The 16,801-nt window shown below is 50.7% G+C and overlaps 1 protein-coding gene across 4 annotated transcripts in view; it reads right to left on the reverse strand.

Moving 5' to 3' along the window:
* Window positions 1-959: 959 nt before the first annotated feature.
* The window catches only part of TBC1D5 (TBC1 domain family member 5), a 481,832-nt gene continuing 465,990 nt past the window's right edge, over window positions 960-16,801 (reverse strand). For all 4 annotated transcript variants that reach the window (XM_080675845.1, XM_080675847.1, XM_080675846.1 and 1 more), the window contains 3 exons: window positions 8,227-8,306; window positions 7,300-7,449; window positions 960-4,288 (listed from right to left, as the gene is read on the reverse strand). In XM_080675845.1, the coding sequence (XP_080531971.1) occupies window positions 3,986-4,288; window positions 7,300-7,449; window positions 8,227-8,306 (533 nt within the window). In that variant the 3' untranslated portion in view covers window positions 960-3,985. The remainder of the gene's footprint in view (window positions 4,289-7,299; window positions 7,450-8,226; window positions 8,307-16,801) is intronic.

Below are 16,801 nucleotides of genomic sequence, written 5' to 3' on the forward strand. Positions count from 1 at the left end.
GGGTGGCCCGAGGGGTCTTCACAAGGCACACAGGCTTGTACAGGCCTCTGCTCCCGCCTGTGCCAGTGGGGTGTGCCCATGTGGGCACCGGTCAGGGAAGCAGCACGAGCCGTCAGAGACACGTGCCGGCTCGGCCTTTCCATGGCAGAGCCTGTGGTTAAGACAGTCCCTTGGGGTGGGGGTGGGGTGACCCGTGGGAGGGCAGGCCCCTAGGCTGGGCCTGGGACAGAGGCCGGTTAGGGATGGGCCCGAGCACAGCTTCTGTGGAAGGAGCCGCTGGCTCCCCGGCTCTGCGGAAGCTGCCAGGCTGCCCCGTACCTTCCTAGTTTGTCATGTGTGGCTTGGAGTGCACCCGCCCCCCCACCGGCCTCCTTCCAAACCCCACGTTAGTTGGTGTCAGTGAGGCCCCCACCCAGGACAAACTTGGTGCTGAGGGGAGTGAGGGGAGGTGGAACCTGTCGGGCCACCCCCTAAATGGCCTCTTGGACCAGCAGGCTGAGCAGAGCTGCTGCAGGTGGGGCCCTGGGGTCCGTGGCCGGCCTCCAGGGCCCAGGTCAGGGGGAGGGTGGGGCTGCATGGCCTCTGAGGGCTCTTTGGGAGGGAGCATCACCTATGACACTGTCCTGCACTTCGCCACGTGTCTCTGTTCTGGGTGCTTTAAGCGAGTTGCCCTATTTAATCCTCAGCACACCCTATGAAGTAGGCGACTTAGGATTAGCATTTGCAGATAAAGAGGCTGGGGCCCCAGAGATTGAGCAACTTGCCTCACTTGGAGAGAAAGGGATAGTAGCGCTGGGTGCGAGCCCGGAGTCAGGTCTGGGTACCCCTGGCCCTGCGTGTTGGGGTGGGTGCCGCCCCCCCTGTTGGGCACCCATGGCACCACTGGGTGAGGCCAGGCCAGCACCCTGTACCCCCAACCCCCGCCTGGAACAAGTCAAGCTGCGTTCTCATTCCACATTAGCCTTTTATTATAACCGTAGTGAATGGAATCACTCTGCCAACAGGATAAGTCATTTCTGAAGTCAGTATGAGTTATAGCATAAAGATGAATGAGAAAAAAGCAATAGATATAAATGGCATGACTGAGTACCCATAAATCAAACGAATTGTGCCATTGTGAGAAAATTATTATGACAACTTTTACATCAAAGTGGTTCAAGCCTGTTTATAGGAACCTTATATTTCACTCTAACACTATAAAAAGAGAGCTTCTGAAAGGAATACTGAGGAAGGGTTTTGGCCTGAGAGAAGGAAGCCTGGCTTGCCAGCTGCAGCCCCAATTCATTCCGGCCGCCTCTCCCGCCCCATGGACCCAGGCCCTGTGCGGGGCCGGGGCAGATGCACATCTGCGGGAGGAGGATGGCGCGGCCGCGTGGTGGGCTCCACAGGACAGCCACTCCGTGTGGGGGGAATAAGTCCTCCATCCCCTCTTGTTCTGTAATGATCCCTGGGGTGGCTTTTTAAAGAAACAATACAATAGAAACAAAAAGAATAAATTTGGGTCAACTCTGGCAGGTTATCATTAGGAGACAACAGAACTGCCACAGAATTTTATAACTGTTTGCTGTCTAGTTCTTGTTAATGGCGAACAATCACCCCCACCCCGCAATGATGTATGAGATCCTACTCAGTTGTATGCAGGGGAGGTCGGGTTTACTGTTAGTCACATTCGTTCTCACGACTGCCGTTAGCGGAGGATACCCACAGGAGGCCATCTCTGGGAGAATCCAGTATAACTAAGGGTTCCGAGTGCTGTATGACCACTTGGCAGCCACACAAGGTGAGGCAAGGTCATCACGATTTCCTTTCTCTAAGCTGTAACTCCACAGGTAAGGTACACATATAATCTCACTCGGGTTTCCACACTGATCAGAGAGGAATGCATGAACACTGGGAGGGGCATGTATAAAAAAGGTAGATGACAATGAGAATTAACCTAAGCTTTACGTATATAAAATTTAACTGCTGATAATCAAAACACAAGAGGGTTCCAATGATTATCACATTTGTTAAAGAAAAAAATATATATTCGGGATTTTAAAATTGTGCCATTACACGTAAGTACCTGATAAAATAATAAAAAGGAACGTAAATTCTTTAACTGCACTGTAACTAATAAAAATGCAAACAATGCTCGATTATGAAGAATAAAAACAAGTCACTTAAAAAAGATAAGAGTAATTCGAGTCTCAGACCCCATAAACCTATGGGAGTTTGAGGGTGGCTATTGTCTGCACCTCTCCTCCCCATGGGTTTCCTTCCTCGGAGGCGTGAGCAGTTTGTTGGGGCCACAGGAACAATGCCTCTGAGGGATCCCAATGGCTCTCATGTGGCACCGACATGGCAGCCCAGAATGGAGGACCCGCCTGCATGCTGGCAGGGCTGAGGTCTCAGTGACCCTGACGTAGGACCAGCCCAGAGCCCCTCAGAGGGGTGTTGTCTGGTGGCCGCTGTGGGGCCAGTGACACTCTGCTCCCACAACTCTGGCTCTCAGGCAGAAGAAATGCTGAAAGTAAGCAGATGACCCTGCTCTGCCGCCAGGAGACAGCCAGCTCCATGGGCCCAGCGAGGACAGCGCTGCACTCTAGAATCTTCCCTAGCCAGGTCCTGCACAGCTGCCAGGCCCCTCACCGAGGGACCTCCAAGCTCAGGAAGTATCAAGGGGGCACGTGCCACTGGCAGCAACCTACTCAGCGAGTCCCCCGCACAGGAGCTGAGCGGACCACGCAGGGCCGGGCCGCGTTCATCAGCGCATCTCACAAACCTGGAGTACCATTCACCCTGCAGGCTGATGTGTTAGCACAGTGGTCGGCAAACCGTGGCTCGAGAGCCACATGCGGCTCTTTGGCCCCTTGAGTGTGGCTCTTCCACAAAATACCAGGTGCGGGCGCGCACGTACAGTGCGATTGAAACTTCGTGGCCCAGGCGCAGAAGTCGGTTTTCGGCTCTCAAAAGGAATTTCAATTGTTGTACTGTTGATATTTGGCTCTGTTGACTAATGAGTTTGCCGACCACTGTGTTAGGAGATGTCCCTGCTAGAGTTTACGAACTAACTGCAGAGCCAATCAGAAGCCCCTCTGACTCCTGGGTCATCACCGTGTTCTGGAGCAGGAGTGGGAGGGCCTGCCATCACGTTTGTGTAGAGGAATCATGGTCACAGTGGCGGGATGGAAAGGGTGTCTGTTCGCTCATACGCAGCTTGTCACCTGTTGCCAGGAAAGCACTCACTGCCAGAGGCCTCGCCACCTCAGAGACGGCCGAAGAGCCAGTCCCCCGGGCAGGCCTGCTCAGTGACCTTGTTTTCACAGGTGAAGCATGATTGCTTGAGGAGGGGCAGGGATGGCCAGAGGGATCTGGACTGAGGCCTGGAAATGCATCCTTTAACAAATGAAAAAACCGAAACTCACTGCACCTAACTGAGCCCTAAGTTCAGACCCCGTTTCTAAAGATCACTGGAACTACCGAGAGGTCAGTAATGTTTTCTTCCAGCCCCGGGACCCCGGTGCTCTCCGTGGCCTCGGGCTTTGTTGTATAACTGCCCAAAGGAGAAAGGAAATCAGCTGAGACAGCCTTCCAGAGAAAGCGTGTCCCTGCTATCAACCACCTTCTCTCCCGGATGCTCTGAGGGAGGGAAGACTGGAAACCAACTCTTCTTCCTTCCAGGTATAACAGGTGGAGTTGCCACACCATAGTTGGGGAGCATAGAACAGTGTGGAACTGGACCCTTAACCCAGCTCTACCTCAGGGACTGGGGGGGGGGGGGGGGGGGGGAAGGGGTTAGGGAAGAGCCTAAAGCCCTGTCTGTGCCTTGGTGACCATCAGTCTGTATGCTCTGCGGCACCATTTGCTTTTCTCTGAAGGTTCTGATGGGTGGCTCTGATGCCACATTGCATGCTGGGAAAGAAGCACTGGTTTCAGATGGGTCTCCACTGAGGGGGCCTCAGCTGGGCCTTGAGGCTGCTGAGGGGGACGGCGGGGCTCTGTGTCAGATGTCCAGGGGGCTCACAATGGTGAAGCCGGAGTCCTTGCTGTTGCTGCTGCTGTCGTCGTCGGGGCTGGAGCTGGGGTTGCTGGAGGAGGCTGAGGCCGGGCCCATCAGAGGGTCGGAGAACACCAGAGGGAAGCGGGCCAGGCTCTCGCCCTTCCCAGATGTGCTTCTAAGGGTGCGGAGCGGCTGGGCCTGGCTGGAGAGGGGCGCCCTGGCACTGCCTCCCCCGTCCTCTTTGGAAACCAGGATGAAGTCCTCCGAGCTGCCTTCATCCGCGTGCCCGGGCACTTCCGTAGAGGCCTGTGGAGCACAGTCAGGAGCACAGGGATGAGAGCACACACCAGCAGACGAGAGCGCTGGGTGGGGCGCAGGAGCTGGGGTGCGCTCCACAGGAAACTGCCCCCCTCGCCCTGTGCTATTCCTTGGAAAGACACCCGGTGCTCCCCCTCTGAAGCTGAATGCTGGTTCCCGGGGAAGAGAGCAGACCTGCTGATTCAGAGGCTGTTGGGAGGGGCAGTTCAGGAAGCAGCCAGCAGGCTACAGGCAGGTCTCTATCAGCTTCTCGTGGCACCTGCCATGCAAGTCACTCATCCTCCTCAGCTTTAACCCCTCACCTGTGAGTGGGGACAAGGACAGCGTCCTGTTCCCAGTGTGTGGTCACAGAGCTGTGAGGTGGCGTGCCGGGATGTGAATCGCACAGGACTGGCTCCCTAACTAAGCCCAGGCCCGGAGGGACGACTACCTGCTTGAGCACAGCCCTAGGAGGGCCCAGGGCACTTGGTCTCAGCCAGCGCCTCCTGGGATGCACCTGGGGCCCTGGGACGGTGTGGTAACTGGTAGGGTCTACGAACATGAAAAACAGGTGGGGAACTAACTGCAAAGCAGACCCCCAAAAGCACAGAGATGGGATTGCGCTGCAATTGTTTTCCTTTCTTTCTAAGCGATTATGACTAGCGTTTAGCTTTTTAGCTAAAGATGACATTCATGAACATCAGTAAATGTTTTGAGCTAAGACCAGAGATGGCAGGAGAGCCGTAGTCTAATCAAACATGTTCCAAAGCCAACCTGGCAGAAAGCGCACCTCCCGGTGCTGACGGGAGCTTATGTGGTGCCCACACCTGCTCTCCCACCTGCCTGCCCACTGCCCCACAGTGTGGAGGGACTGGCACAGGGGGCTGAAGTCTAACAGATGTAGAGCCCCTTGGCTAGAAGGGCTCCTCTGGGTCCTCTGGCCTCAAGACTGGCATGGCCAAGGCCACCTGTGAGCTGTGGGTAGAGCCCGGACAGGTAGCCAGCTTCGCTTCTAAGGGAAATCTGAGCTAACGGACATGCTCCTCTCTGAATCTCCTATTCTCCTTGGTGACAGGGTGGGTGCAGGGTGAGTGGCTAAATAACGGTTCGGGTGGCTCCCCCTACATCTGTTTATCTTTAAGATACTGAGCTGGAGGACAGAAAGAGGATTTGCCTTTAAAATTAGTGCTGGAAGAACAGGCCTCGAGGTTCTTGAAGCTGTTTCTATTCCATCAACATATTAATTCTTTCACAATGGAAGAGAGCACAGCACCCGGCACTCTGGTAGATGAAATGTGACCACCTATGGCACTAGGGCAGTCGGTAGAGAAAGACTGTCCTTTCATCCCATTACTGTCCCTCTGCAAGGTGCCCCTGTTCAGGGCTGTGTTGTTAGGAGGGATGTCTGAGTGGGGCTTGTCCTCCCACATGTGTGCACATGGACCTGAACCTTGACCTTCTTGCTCCCACGTGGGGACACTTTGTTCATATGACCATTGTCCTGCACTGTAAACTGAAAACTTGTGCTGGTAACAGGTAGGTTCTTACAAATATGAAAACCAGGAATGACAACTGCAAAGTATAATGAAGTTTTCAATGTAGCAGATTCATGACTGTGTTTGAAAGGTCTTTTTCTGTAGTATTTTTACACATTCAACTAAAAGAACCACACTAAGTTTTTCAATAAAATGGCCAATTAAAATTGGTTGGGGCTCAACAAAATTTGAATAAATAAATTATTATTGAAAAACTAAACATCTGTGCAGGGAAAGAGAATTAGGAGGAACTAATCAAGTTAAACTTGCAATTTTAATGTATTCATGTGGCTACATTGCAGACTCGAAATGCTCCATGAAAACTTCCCGTAGAGCTGGTGAAATTAACCACACAGGGTTCTCTCTTCTTGAAGAGTACTCCTAAAACTAAAAAACTCCTGTTCTAACGTATCATTTTGCTTTTTTAAAGTCATAAAAAATAAATAATTTACAAGCATCTGGATGCTAGTTTTTGAGAAAGTAACTTAGATGAGATTTTGCTAATGTTCATTTTTTAAGCTGGAACTTTGTAAGCCATTTGCAAAGAGTATTATTAGGGATTTCAATCCTGTCGGATGATGACGCTGAGGCAGCATGGCGGGGTAGGAAGCTTATTGCACTGGGACAAGTTCTGCAAACATAACGTCTGGTGAGCCGTGGGCCTCGTAAGCCTCATTTTCTCACGGAAAAACAAGCAGATAGTACTAAGTGCATGAGGAATCTCTTCCATCTCTTCTAACTGGAAAATTCCGTGACTTTATGTTAGAATAACTTATACACAATGGAGACACCTGAGAGCACGTTACAGCCCACAGGCCAAATCCCACCTGCAACCGGTTTTTGCACAGCTCAAGCTGTGAATGGCTTATACATTTTTAAAGGGTTGTAGAAACGAACAAACAAACACACCAAATACAAAACCAAAATATGACAGAGACCCTATGTGGCCTGCAAATCCTAAAATACTTACTATCTGGCCCTTTACAGAAAATGTTGGCCGACCTCTCTGCCTCAGAGGGTGGACATTAATGCAAAGTCCTTCCCCATGATGGCAAAAAGGGTTCTGCCGAGTGAAACACACCAGGACAGCATTAGGAAGGCATGGGCAGCACACCCTGAGGCATCAACTGGAGACAACTGGCCGATGACGGAGGCAGAGACCTGGCGTTCCAGCCCCACACCATGGGAGCGGCAGGCGGCCAGGCCAAGGCTGCTGCGTAAAGGAGTGTGGGGTGCACTGCACAGCTCCAGGAGGCACTAGCCTAACTGCTGTCACTGTGACGGGCACCGCCCGAGGGCACCAGCGTGTACAGCCTGCAAGGCTGTATACAGCAGCCTGGGCCCAGGCCATCTGTGGTATTGCACAGGTGAACTTCGCACATGGTGATCTAAAGGGACTTCAGTGGGGATTTTATAATTCATAATTTTGAAGAACTTATGTGACTGTGCCCCCTCAGTGTGACACCATTTGTCAGAGCTCTGTACCTGCTTGGTGGCCCCGGGAAGCTGGCCACTCTGGCCCTGGCCTTGGCCCTGACCGCTGTAGTGGTCGTCTGAGATGGTGATCTGCTCATTCTCCTCGGCTTCCAGCTGGCTCTGGTTGAAACGCAGGGAACCTTTGAGAATGTCTTTGATCTATTTTCAAAGTAGAAAATAAATGAGAAAGATAAATTAGTTTGTTTTTAAATGCTCGCTAAATCTCTGATACATTGAAACCAGACTTGTCACTGACAATTTTTTATAGTATGGATATCAATGTATTACCATCAGAAAGAAGTAGCAGAGAAAAATCCAATTCTAACACAGCCATCAACTTATTAATGACCAAGGAAAATGGAAGTGTCTCAATGGCCAGGTTCTCACAGGGTCAGGCATGGGTGTCACCTCCTTGGCGGTTAACTCAAGGCAGGAAGCACCAGTTACCTGCACACCGAGCCCCACTGAACAGTCCTCAGCTCCTCTCGGGCTCCACTCCAGCTGACATTTGAGAGCAGCAGTTTTCCTCGACATTTACATTCCCTGTAGCCCTGTAAGGGTTCTGAGGGTCACTGAACTGTAGCCCTTAGAGGTCTGAGGCCTGTTGCAGGGAGTGAGTAAGACTTGTGCTCCAAGGGCATTGGCATTTATGGATGTGACTGAATGTGATGCTGGACCACACGACACAGCTCTGGTGAGGAAGGGGCAGGGATGGGAAATGGAAAGTCAGTTTGGGCTTCAGGCTAGTCAGACAGGATCACCAGGAGGAGTGAGAGGCAGAGGAGGTGGAGATCCAGGAGGGGCTCTGTCTGGGAGGAAGTGAGGGGCTGGGGTGACGCGGCTCTAATGTCATGGCACTTCATGCCCAAGGGTGCCCTCCCCAACAGAAATTAAAACGGAGGCCTGTGGGACACAAAGTCAGATCTGTGGACATACCTGTTTTAATCCTGCCAGGGAAACCAGAATTTGATCTTCTTTTTCCAAGTTTTCTTGTAATATCACATCTTGAATATTTACTGAAAATAGAAGAATGACATTTTATAACTAAAGCTCTGAGTGTAACTTATCGGCTGCCATACTCTAACTTCAGACAAGCTTGAGAATTTTTTTGGCAAATTTCGCAGCAACGATTCCCACCAAGGATGTTCTACCAAACTGCTCTCTTAGTTTTTGTGGCCTTAAAACATGCCCTGTTCATAAGATCTTATGTGCCACATTCCTAGCCACTCACTCTGAAGTTGTCCCATCCTCTGTTCTGGCCTCCTTAATTCCGTGAGTGCCCCTGACAGTCAAGGGAGCTGTGTATCACTCCTGGCTTGCTCTCTGCCTGCCAGTGGGAGAGGCAGAGCCAGCACTGGAGGCCCTGTCCCCAAATCCATGCAGACCAGCCTCTCCTCCTGGCTCAGTTCTCTGCTCCAGCATTGCCTCCTTGGAGCAGTCTTCCTGCCCATCCAACTAAAGTAGCCCAGGCCATCCTCTGCTCTCTACAGAATCATCTCTTTCACTATACTGATAGTAAGCACTTGTCGCCATCTGACATTATCACATGCTTTTGCTGGTTTATTTGTTGTCTATCTCCCCCAATCTACACTAATAAAAGAGAAACATGCAAATTGACCATCACTCGCTACGTACACCAGCCAATCAGAGTGAGTAGGCAAATTAATCCAACAAAGATGGTGGTTAATTTGCATAAGCAGATGTGGAGTGAAGACTGAAGACAGCATAGAAGGAAGAAGGAGGGAAAGCGGCAAGCGGGGCAGTGGTGGCAGCGGGAGGGAAAGCACGGGGCAGCAGCAGTGGTGGCAGTGGCTGCGGGAGGGAAAGTGCAGGGGCGGGGCAGCAGCGGGGGGAGGAAAAGCGCTGGGTGGCGGCAGCAGGAGGGAAAGCGTGGGGTGGGGGTTGGCAGCGGGGGGAGGAAAAGCGCTGGGCGGCGGCAGTGGGAGGGAAAGCGTGGGGTAGGGGGGCGGCAGCGGGGGGAGGAAAAGCGCTGGGCGGCGGCAGTGGGAGGGAAAGCGTGGGGTAGGGGGGCGGCAGCGGGGGGAGGAAAAGCGCTGGGCGGCGGCAGTGGGAGGGAAAGCGTGGGGTGGGGGGGGGCGGCAGCGGGGGAGGAAAAGCGCTGGGTGGCGGCAGCGGGAGGGAAAGCATGGGGTGGGGGGCAGCGGCTGTGGTGGGAGGGAAAGCGTGGGATGGGGACAGCGGGAGGGAAAGCGTGGGGTGGGGGGCAGCGGCTGTGGCGGGAGGGAAAGCGTGGGGTCGGGGAGCGGCGGCAGGAGGGAAGGGAAAGCACAGGGTGGCAGGGGTGGGAAGGAAAGTGCGCGGGGCGGAGGGGAGGCGGTGGTGGCGGCAGCAGCGGCAGGAGGGAAGCCCGCAGGAAGCCCTGTTCTTGCAGGAATCTTCCTGCAACGGGCCTCTAGTCCTATATGATAAAGAGGTAATATGCAAATTGACCATCACTCCAACACACAAGATGGCTGCCCCCATTTGGTCAAAGATGGTCACCCCCACGTGGACACAAGATGGCCGGCAGGGGAGGGCAGTTGGGGGGGACCAGGCCTGCAGGGGAGGGCAGTTGGGGGGGGGGACCAGGCCTGCAGGGGAGGGCAGTTGGGGGGGGGGACCAGGCCTGCAGGGGAGGGCAGTTGGGGGGGGGGACCAGGCCTGCAGGGGAGGGGAGTTGGGGGGGACCAGGCCTGCAGGGGAGGGGAGTTGGGGGGGACCAGGCCTGCAGGGGAGAGCAGTTGGGGGGGACCAGGCCAGCAGGGGAGGGCAGTTAGGGGCAATCAGGCTGGCAGGGGAGCAGTTAGGCATTGATCAGGCTGGCAGGGGAGTGGTTAGGGGGTGATCAGGCTGGTAGGCAGAAGCAGTTAGGGGCAATCAGGCAGGCGAACAGTTGGGAGCCAGCAGTCCTGGATTGTGAGAGGGATGTCCCACTGCCCATTTAGGCCTAAATGGGCAGTCGGACATTCCTCGAAGGGTCCCAGATTGGAGAGGGCGCAGGCTGAGCTGAGGGACACATACCCCCTGCACAAATTTTGTGCACCGGGCCTCTAGTAGAACATAAACTCCCAGCCTTTAGAATAATGCCTGGTGTGTTCAAGTACACAATGAGTATTTACTGACTGACTGACTGAATAAACAAACATGCAGAAAAACTCCTGGAACTTGCATTTCAAAACACTGCTATCCTAACTATTTCCCCAAAGCATTTCCAGTAAGGGCCAAGGCAAGGACTGATATCAACAGAAGCCCAGGCTGACAATTTATTAGAATATTCAATAAGAATAAGTCTAAACCATGCTGACAGGCCCTCTCACACACTATAACAGAAAATCAGAAGCTTTTCTTTATTCAGAAAACGTGACTGTACTTGCTAATGAAAGGCCTGCTCCCAAACAAGAAAGCATGATGAATGGGAATGGAATAATAGATATAATTAGAGAGCAAATGTTTTTGGTTTCCTTAAAAGCCTGTAACAATTTGTTCTCTCTCAATAAAAAAACACAAAATGCACTCAACAAGACATTAATGACAACCAACTGCAGAAAATTAACAAGAAACAGTTCTGTGGGCTTTGAGACGACTGCAAAGGTTACTTTTGTTTTTATGGCTGCTCTGGTGTTTAAGGCAGAGCTCGGAGGCCAAGGGTAGCAGTGGGCTCTGCCCCACTGAGCTGAAGGTGGGACAGATTTCCCAGCTCCCAGACTCCGAAAGGAAGCTCAACCAAAGGATGCAGGAATACTAGCACGTCTGCAGGAAGCACGGGGGCTTCCTGGGTCCAAGGAACTAATGGAGGGAGGCCTCTGGAGGCTAGACCCAGCACACTGGGAGAGGGGAGCAGGAAAAGAGGAAATCTGACAAACAAAAATAAAAACAAAAGTGTGATGTCTCCTGCCTGCCACTTGGATCGTCTGCTGTGGAAGCCAAAGCATTTGGCCAAACTGCCTGGTGCCCGTCCCCCAAAGCAGTGGTGGGGCTCCTGGTCAGCAGCAAGGACCACAGGCATTGAGGGTCATAGGCTACAGGCCAATAGGGCAGTCAGCAGCTCCAGTGGGGACAAACTCCCAGAAATATATGGGAGCTGAGGTCTCCTTAGAGGCCAGCAGGACCCGGAGCACTCAGAGGCCTTCCTCAAACACCAAACCCATGCGAGCCATCCCTGAAACTTGACATTGACACCATCTGGCAAGGAGAAGAGACGGAGTGGAGAAACTCTGGGCAGGGTTCACCTGTAAGAAAAGGAGTTGCCTTTAATTGGCAAGTTTAAGCCTTGGAAGGGAACTTCAGAACAAGATTTGCACACCCCTGCGTTGAGGTGTATAGATTTACTACCCCATTACAGAAGTATCAGTGTCTACCTGAGATCTTACAACACCCTATTGGCCATGTTGCCTAAAAATCCCTTGAGCCAAGCTGCCCCAGCCATCCTCTCTTGGATGCCCTGTGTGGTTATAAGCCTGCCAAGAGATGCGTGGTGATGCTCGAAAGAGAAGGATGAAAGGTGGGGAAGGCAGAAGGTCTGAGTGTGCTGGGAAATGGAAAGGGGCTGTCTTTCACTACAGGCCTAAGCAGGAATAAAGCTCCATGTTCTGAAGGCCACTCCCTGTGTGCTCTCTCTGGATAAGAGCATGAGCAGACAACAGATCCTCACGGCTGCCCTGTCTTTTGGGTCTAAAGAGGTGGCAGAGCTGCTGGTGGGCCTCCCTGACTCCACCTCCACCCTTTTGTCACCAACATGTCCCAGATTTTATTCAGGGCAATGCTGGGCACACTTGCCCTTTCAGTCAAGGTCGGTCATGTGACACAGCTCTGGCCAATGAGGTGTGAGATAAGACCCTTGCCAGAGCTACTGGACCAGTCCTCATGGGGGACTGACTGGGTTTGCACCTTTGGGGCCTGTGCACTCCTCACTTTTGCTGCTGAAGTGCTGGCAGGGGCCCCACGGGCCACCTTGCAAACATGCAGAGGAGGATCGCAGCCTCAGGACTGCGGGCGGAAAGCCACAGGAGCCCGGGGCACTGGGTTATACCTGCCCAGACTGCCTACCTCTGGCTTCTTTTATTTTAGAAAGCAATAACCTACTAATTTTGTTTCTTTTACTTTTTAAAAAAATTCTGTTATTAGCAACTATGTTAGTTTCAAGATACTACAAACTGAATGGTTTAAAACAACAAAAATCTATTCACAGGTTTATTTGTGGAGGCTGTAAATCCAAAGTCAAGGTGTTGGTAGGGAAGCATTCTTTGTGGGCCCTTCAGCTTTGGGAGGTTCTACAACCCTTGCTGATCTTGGCTTTATCTTCATCCACATGCATCCTCCCTGTGTCTGTGCCCAAATTTCCCTCTTTTCATAAGGACACCAATCATTGGCTTAGGGCCTACCCATTATGACCTCATCTCAATTGGAATACCTCTAAAAGATTCTACTTCCAAACAGAGTCCCACTTATAGGTTCCAGGTAGACCCAGATTTGGTGGGAACACTACTGGACACAGACCGCGTGTTACACAGATGAACATCACCCACTTCCTCTGACGCAAGGGGTCCAACGCGGGCCCACCAGTCCTCTCTTGCAGACAAAATGTGACTCAGTACCAAGCTGGCTCTGCCGTGCACAGTGTGGCTGGCCAAGGGCACGCCTGGGGCAGGAGAAAAGCCCAGAGCTTGGTGTCATCATGTGCCCTCACCCAGCAATCTCGGGCCTTCTTTTTTGGATGGGGTCAAAGATCGCCTTTTAGAATCCCATGAAAACTAGGACTGACTCCCTGAAAAACCACATACACATAAAATGTCCACTTAATTTTAAGGGAGAAAACCTCTGCTATAATCAACTAAGCGGACTAGTCTCACTTCAAGAAATCCGGGGTATAGAAATCCAAATGAAAACAAAAGTGCATCTTCAGCGGCTGTTAAACGTTTTGATTGCAAGAATTTTCATTTTAGTAAGTACTGTCCATGTAAATCCTTTGCCTAACCAGTTCCACTACATAGTGATTTAAGGTAGCATTTACGAACATTCCATCAATATATAACCTCTCAGCAACAAATCTGCTTTAAGTAAGTTGCAGCTGCATGTAAAAATAGAACATAATGATGTCTTTTCATGCTTTAAAATATTACAGGCAGAAATCTGAAATGTTTAAATTTCCAAAGTAATGCACATTTTTCTTTATAGGAAAAAGCAGAATAAATTGTGATGTAAAGGCTTTTCATTTTACCTCTGTGTAGCAGGAAGATTACCTTCTTTATAATCTCATTCTAGTTAAGTGCTATATATTATAAATGTTGGCACATTGGAACTGAAGGGAAAACCTCACTTGACTAACCACTTCTGTGGAAATTACACCAAAGTCTACGGTGATTCCACTAATTTTGATGGAATGTCGACATCACAAGACTAGATCTCTACCTCCTAGGGTAGTGGAAATGGCACACAGGCTACTTTTTCACTTTCTTAAAAACTTATGTTCTTCAATGCTAGAATAAAAGTGTTTCCATTTTTTATTGAAATGGCTGGCACAGAAGGTTACCATAAGCCTGTATTCATTATGAGGGGTAGTAGAAAGGTAACAAAAACAGAACTATCATCTATTATAGTGGAGGTGGAATTGGGCAAGTTATTTAACCTTGTGGTGCCTGATGGGTAATAACAAAACCTCCCTCATAGGACGGCTGGGAAGAGTACATACAGAGCATAGCACCTGCCCCACTGCAGTAGCTTTCATTTCCACACGAACACATTATGTCATCTGAGTATCCCAACAGCCACTCAGATTAGTGCCACCATCCCAGAGAGGAAAAGGCAGCCCGGCTCAGACTCGCCAGGTCTGTCACCTGAGGTCTCACCACCGGAAGTGGTGAAGTTCGGATTCCATTCCCAGTCACCAGGATCCGGGCCCTCCTTCCACAATGGCATGACGGCAGTGATGGAGGGCCCGAGGTCTGAAGAGGCACAGGATGGGGTCTTTACACTGATGTGATTGCCTTGGGATGTTAGTGCCCTTTATTTGGTGGTGGGGCTGACCGAAACGAGGGGCATGGGCGCTGCATCCATCAGCTCGGGCTCTCTTGTGCTGCGATGTGTGTGCAGTAGGATGTGGGGTGCCTGTATCAGAGGGCTGTTTGGAGGATCAGACAAGATAATCAAAGTGGCCCCCTTCTAACATCCTGCCTCACTATTACTATTACTGCTTAGTATGTGTTTTCCTTTTCCTTCTCCAATATCTCAAATACCCAGAAAGTGGATTCTGCTCTCTGACGCTCTCTCATCTCTGGTAGAGATTTAGTTATCCCGACCTCTGACAACCTCACCTAAGGACTGTCCCAGACTAAACAAGAAATTTGCAGGCTGATACAAACAGAGGGCTCACATGTGGCTGACCGAGGGCCACATGCATGCCCAGGGTGGTAGTGGCTGCAGAGGCCATTAGACAAGGAGTGGGGGGCAGGCCTGTCATTTGTCACTACTGACTTTGGCTGGGCCATTGGGATTTCTGTTCACAGAATGTGTCCATACTTGTCCAGAGTTTGGGAGAAGGCAGGCTTAGGAGAAGACTGTAGGCATCAAGTTCACCTTTTAACACAAGGTATGTACCTCTGTGTGTCCCTGCAAATGCCATTCCCCTTCTAGAAGGCCTTCCTCTTCTCCTAACACCACACCTCTCCTTGTTTTCAAAGTCCACTTTGAAAACTGTATCCAAGCATCAGCTTCCTATGAACAGTCTTCCCTCTGAAAGCATCTGATGCTGGTCTCTCATCTTTTACTCTTGGAACTATAATTCACAGATGAGGCTCAAAGACTAAAGTTTCCTGAAACTGCACAGTTCTACATGGCAAATCCTGGACCCAAGGTCATCTGGATCCCAATGTGGTGCTGTGCTCACTATATCTCTATTACTTTAGAGTCCCCCCCTCCACGCCCCTGTCCCTGCCAGTGTTTCTGAGATCACGGACTAGTGCTCTTGGGAGGACCTTGGTTTGCTTCCTGTGAAGATACGTGTCACTTTCAGTATTTCTGATGAGGTATATTCTCTTTCGCTCTCCCTACTTTGAAGTTTTACTCACCTCTTCTAAACACTGAGCTCAATTGTAGATCACCACTCTTCCTCTTCACCCTCCCCCCGCTCCTCCCAGAACCTATTTTTATATCAGAGAGCAGATACTTAGTAAGTATTGGCTGAATGGCCAATGGGAGGCTTTTCCAGCAGCATCAGGGCTGATTTTTATCTCCTGAGAAACAGATGTAGGTGAGTTATTTCTCAGATAAAGAATTAAGTGACACTAACATCATCAACCAGATCCTAAACTGAGAAGTGGGGGGGGGTGGGGGGTGGCCGGGGTGGGGGGTGAAGGGAAACAGCATTCATTAGTGGTCTATTAAGAGCCGAGTACTGAGTCAGGCACTTCATGCTCAGTTTTTTTCTTAAAAAGCAAAAAGCAGATTACACAGAACATCTAATCAAGGGTCCTATTTTGTATCCAGCTGCCAGAACGGCTGAAAATCCTAAACTCAGCACTGGGAAAGCTCAGCACTGGGAAAGAAGCAGCACTTGGGAGAATCCAGGGGAGACTAGGCAGATGTGTGCACTACACTTAAGAACAGTCTTCAGGCTACAAACAGTTCTCTTCAGTAAACTGAGTATGCTTAGCACAGAGCTCGTAATCTTCAAGGTGTATTATTCTCGCAGGGCTTACCATCCTGCCAGCCAGAGGGACAGAAAAATCACTCCTCACAAGAAAAAAATCTATCACATTTAGGACATGGCTGGCACCTTAGGGTCAACCAGAAGAAGAGACTTTAAGTATATTTTTTAAACTTAAAAAGCTCTAAGCTCCAATAACAGTGAGATGCCTTTGCCAGAATATGTACTTACAAAATCAAAGAAGAAACATAGTGGGAGTCTTATAAATAGGAAAACCCTGGGGTTTTGCCATCATTCCCTTTCACTTTGGAGCAATGAGATAGGAGAGCAGTTTGGATAAGTTGTAAAGTTACATCATTTAGTAAACCCTTTGAGTAGGCTTTAAGATGGATATGTTTCTGTGAATTTCAGGCCATACGTGTTTTGCTGATATAAGGAACTAGTGAAAGTTAAGCGCCACTCCTCAACTGGGATTTAGAAATGGCCCTCGGCAATGAACATCAACCTTCTTATCTCGGCTTCTCCTCCACCTACTCACAAGATGTGAAGCTCAGCCCGAGATGCTGGGGGTGTCCACAAAAGTCCTTGACCTTTCACGCAATTGACAGCAAGCCTGTTTCCACAAAGATGGGGTGGACGCATCTTTTGTTTATTGAGTCATTAACTGGAGAGGACAGGGACTGGAAGAGATGGGGAGGCAGCCCTGTATGGAGCGGTGAGAACAGGCCATGTGGTCAGACAGTTTAGAAAGATGGAAAACCTGGGTTCTTCCTGGGGAAAAGCCTGTGGGGAAATGAGAGCCAGAAAATGGAAATACAATGATGAAAGGTGGACAGTCTGCACTGAGGTCATGTGGTCAGAGTTGTGGTG

This window comes from Plecotus auritus (assembly GCF_963455305.1).
Source record: "Plecotus auritus genome assembly, chromosome: 6".
Lineage (NCBI taxonomy): Eukaryota > Metazoa > Chordata > Mammalia > Chiroptera > Vespertilionidae > Plecotus > Plecotus auritus.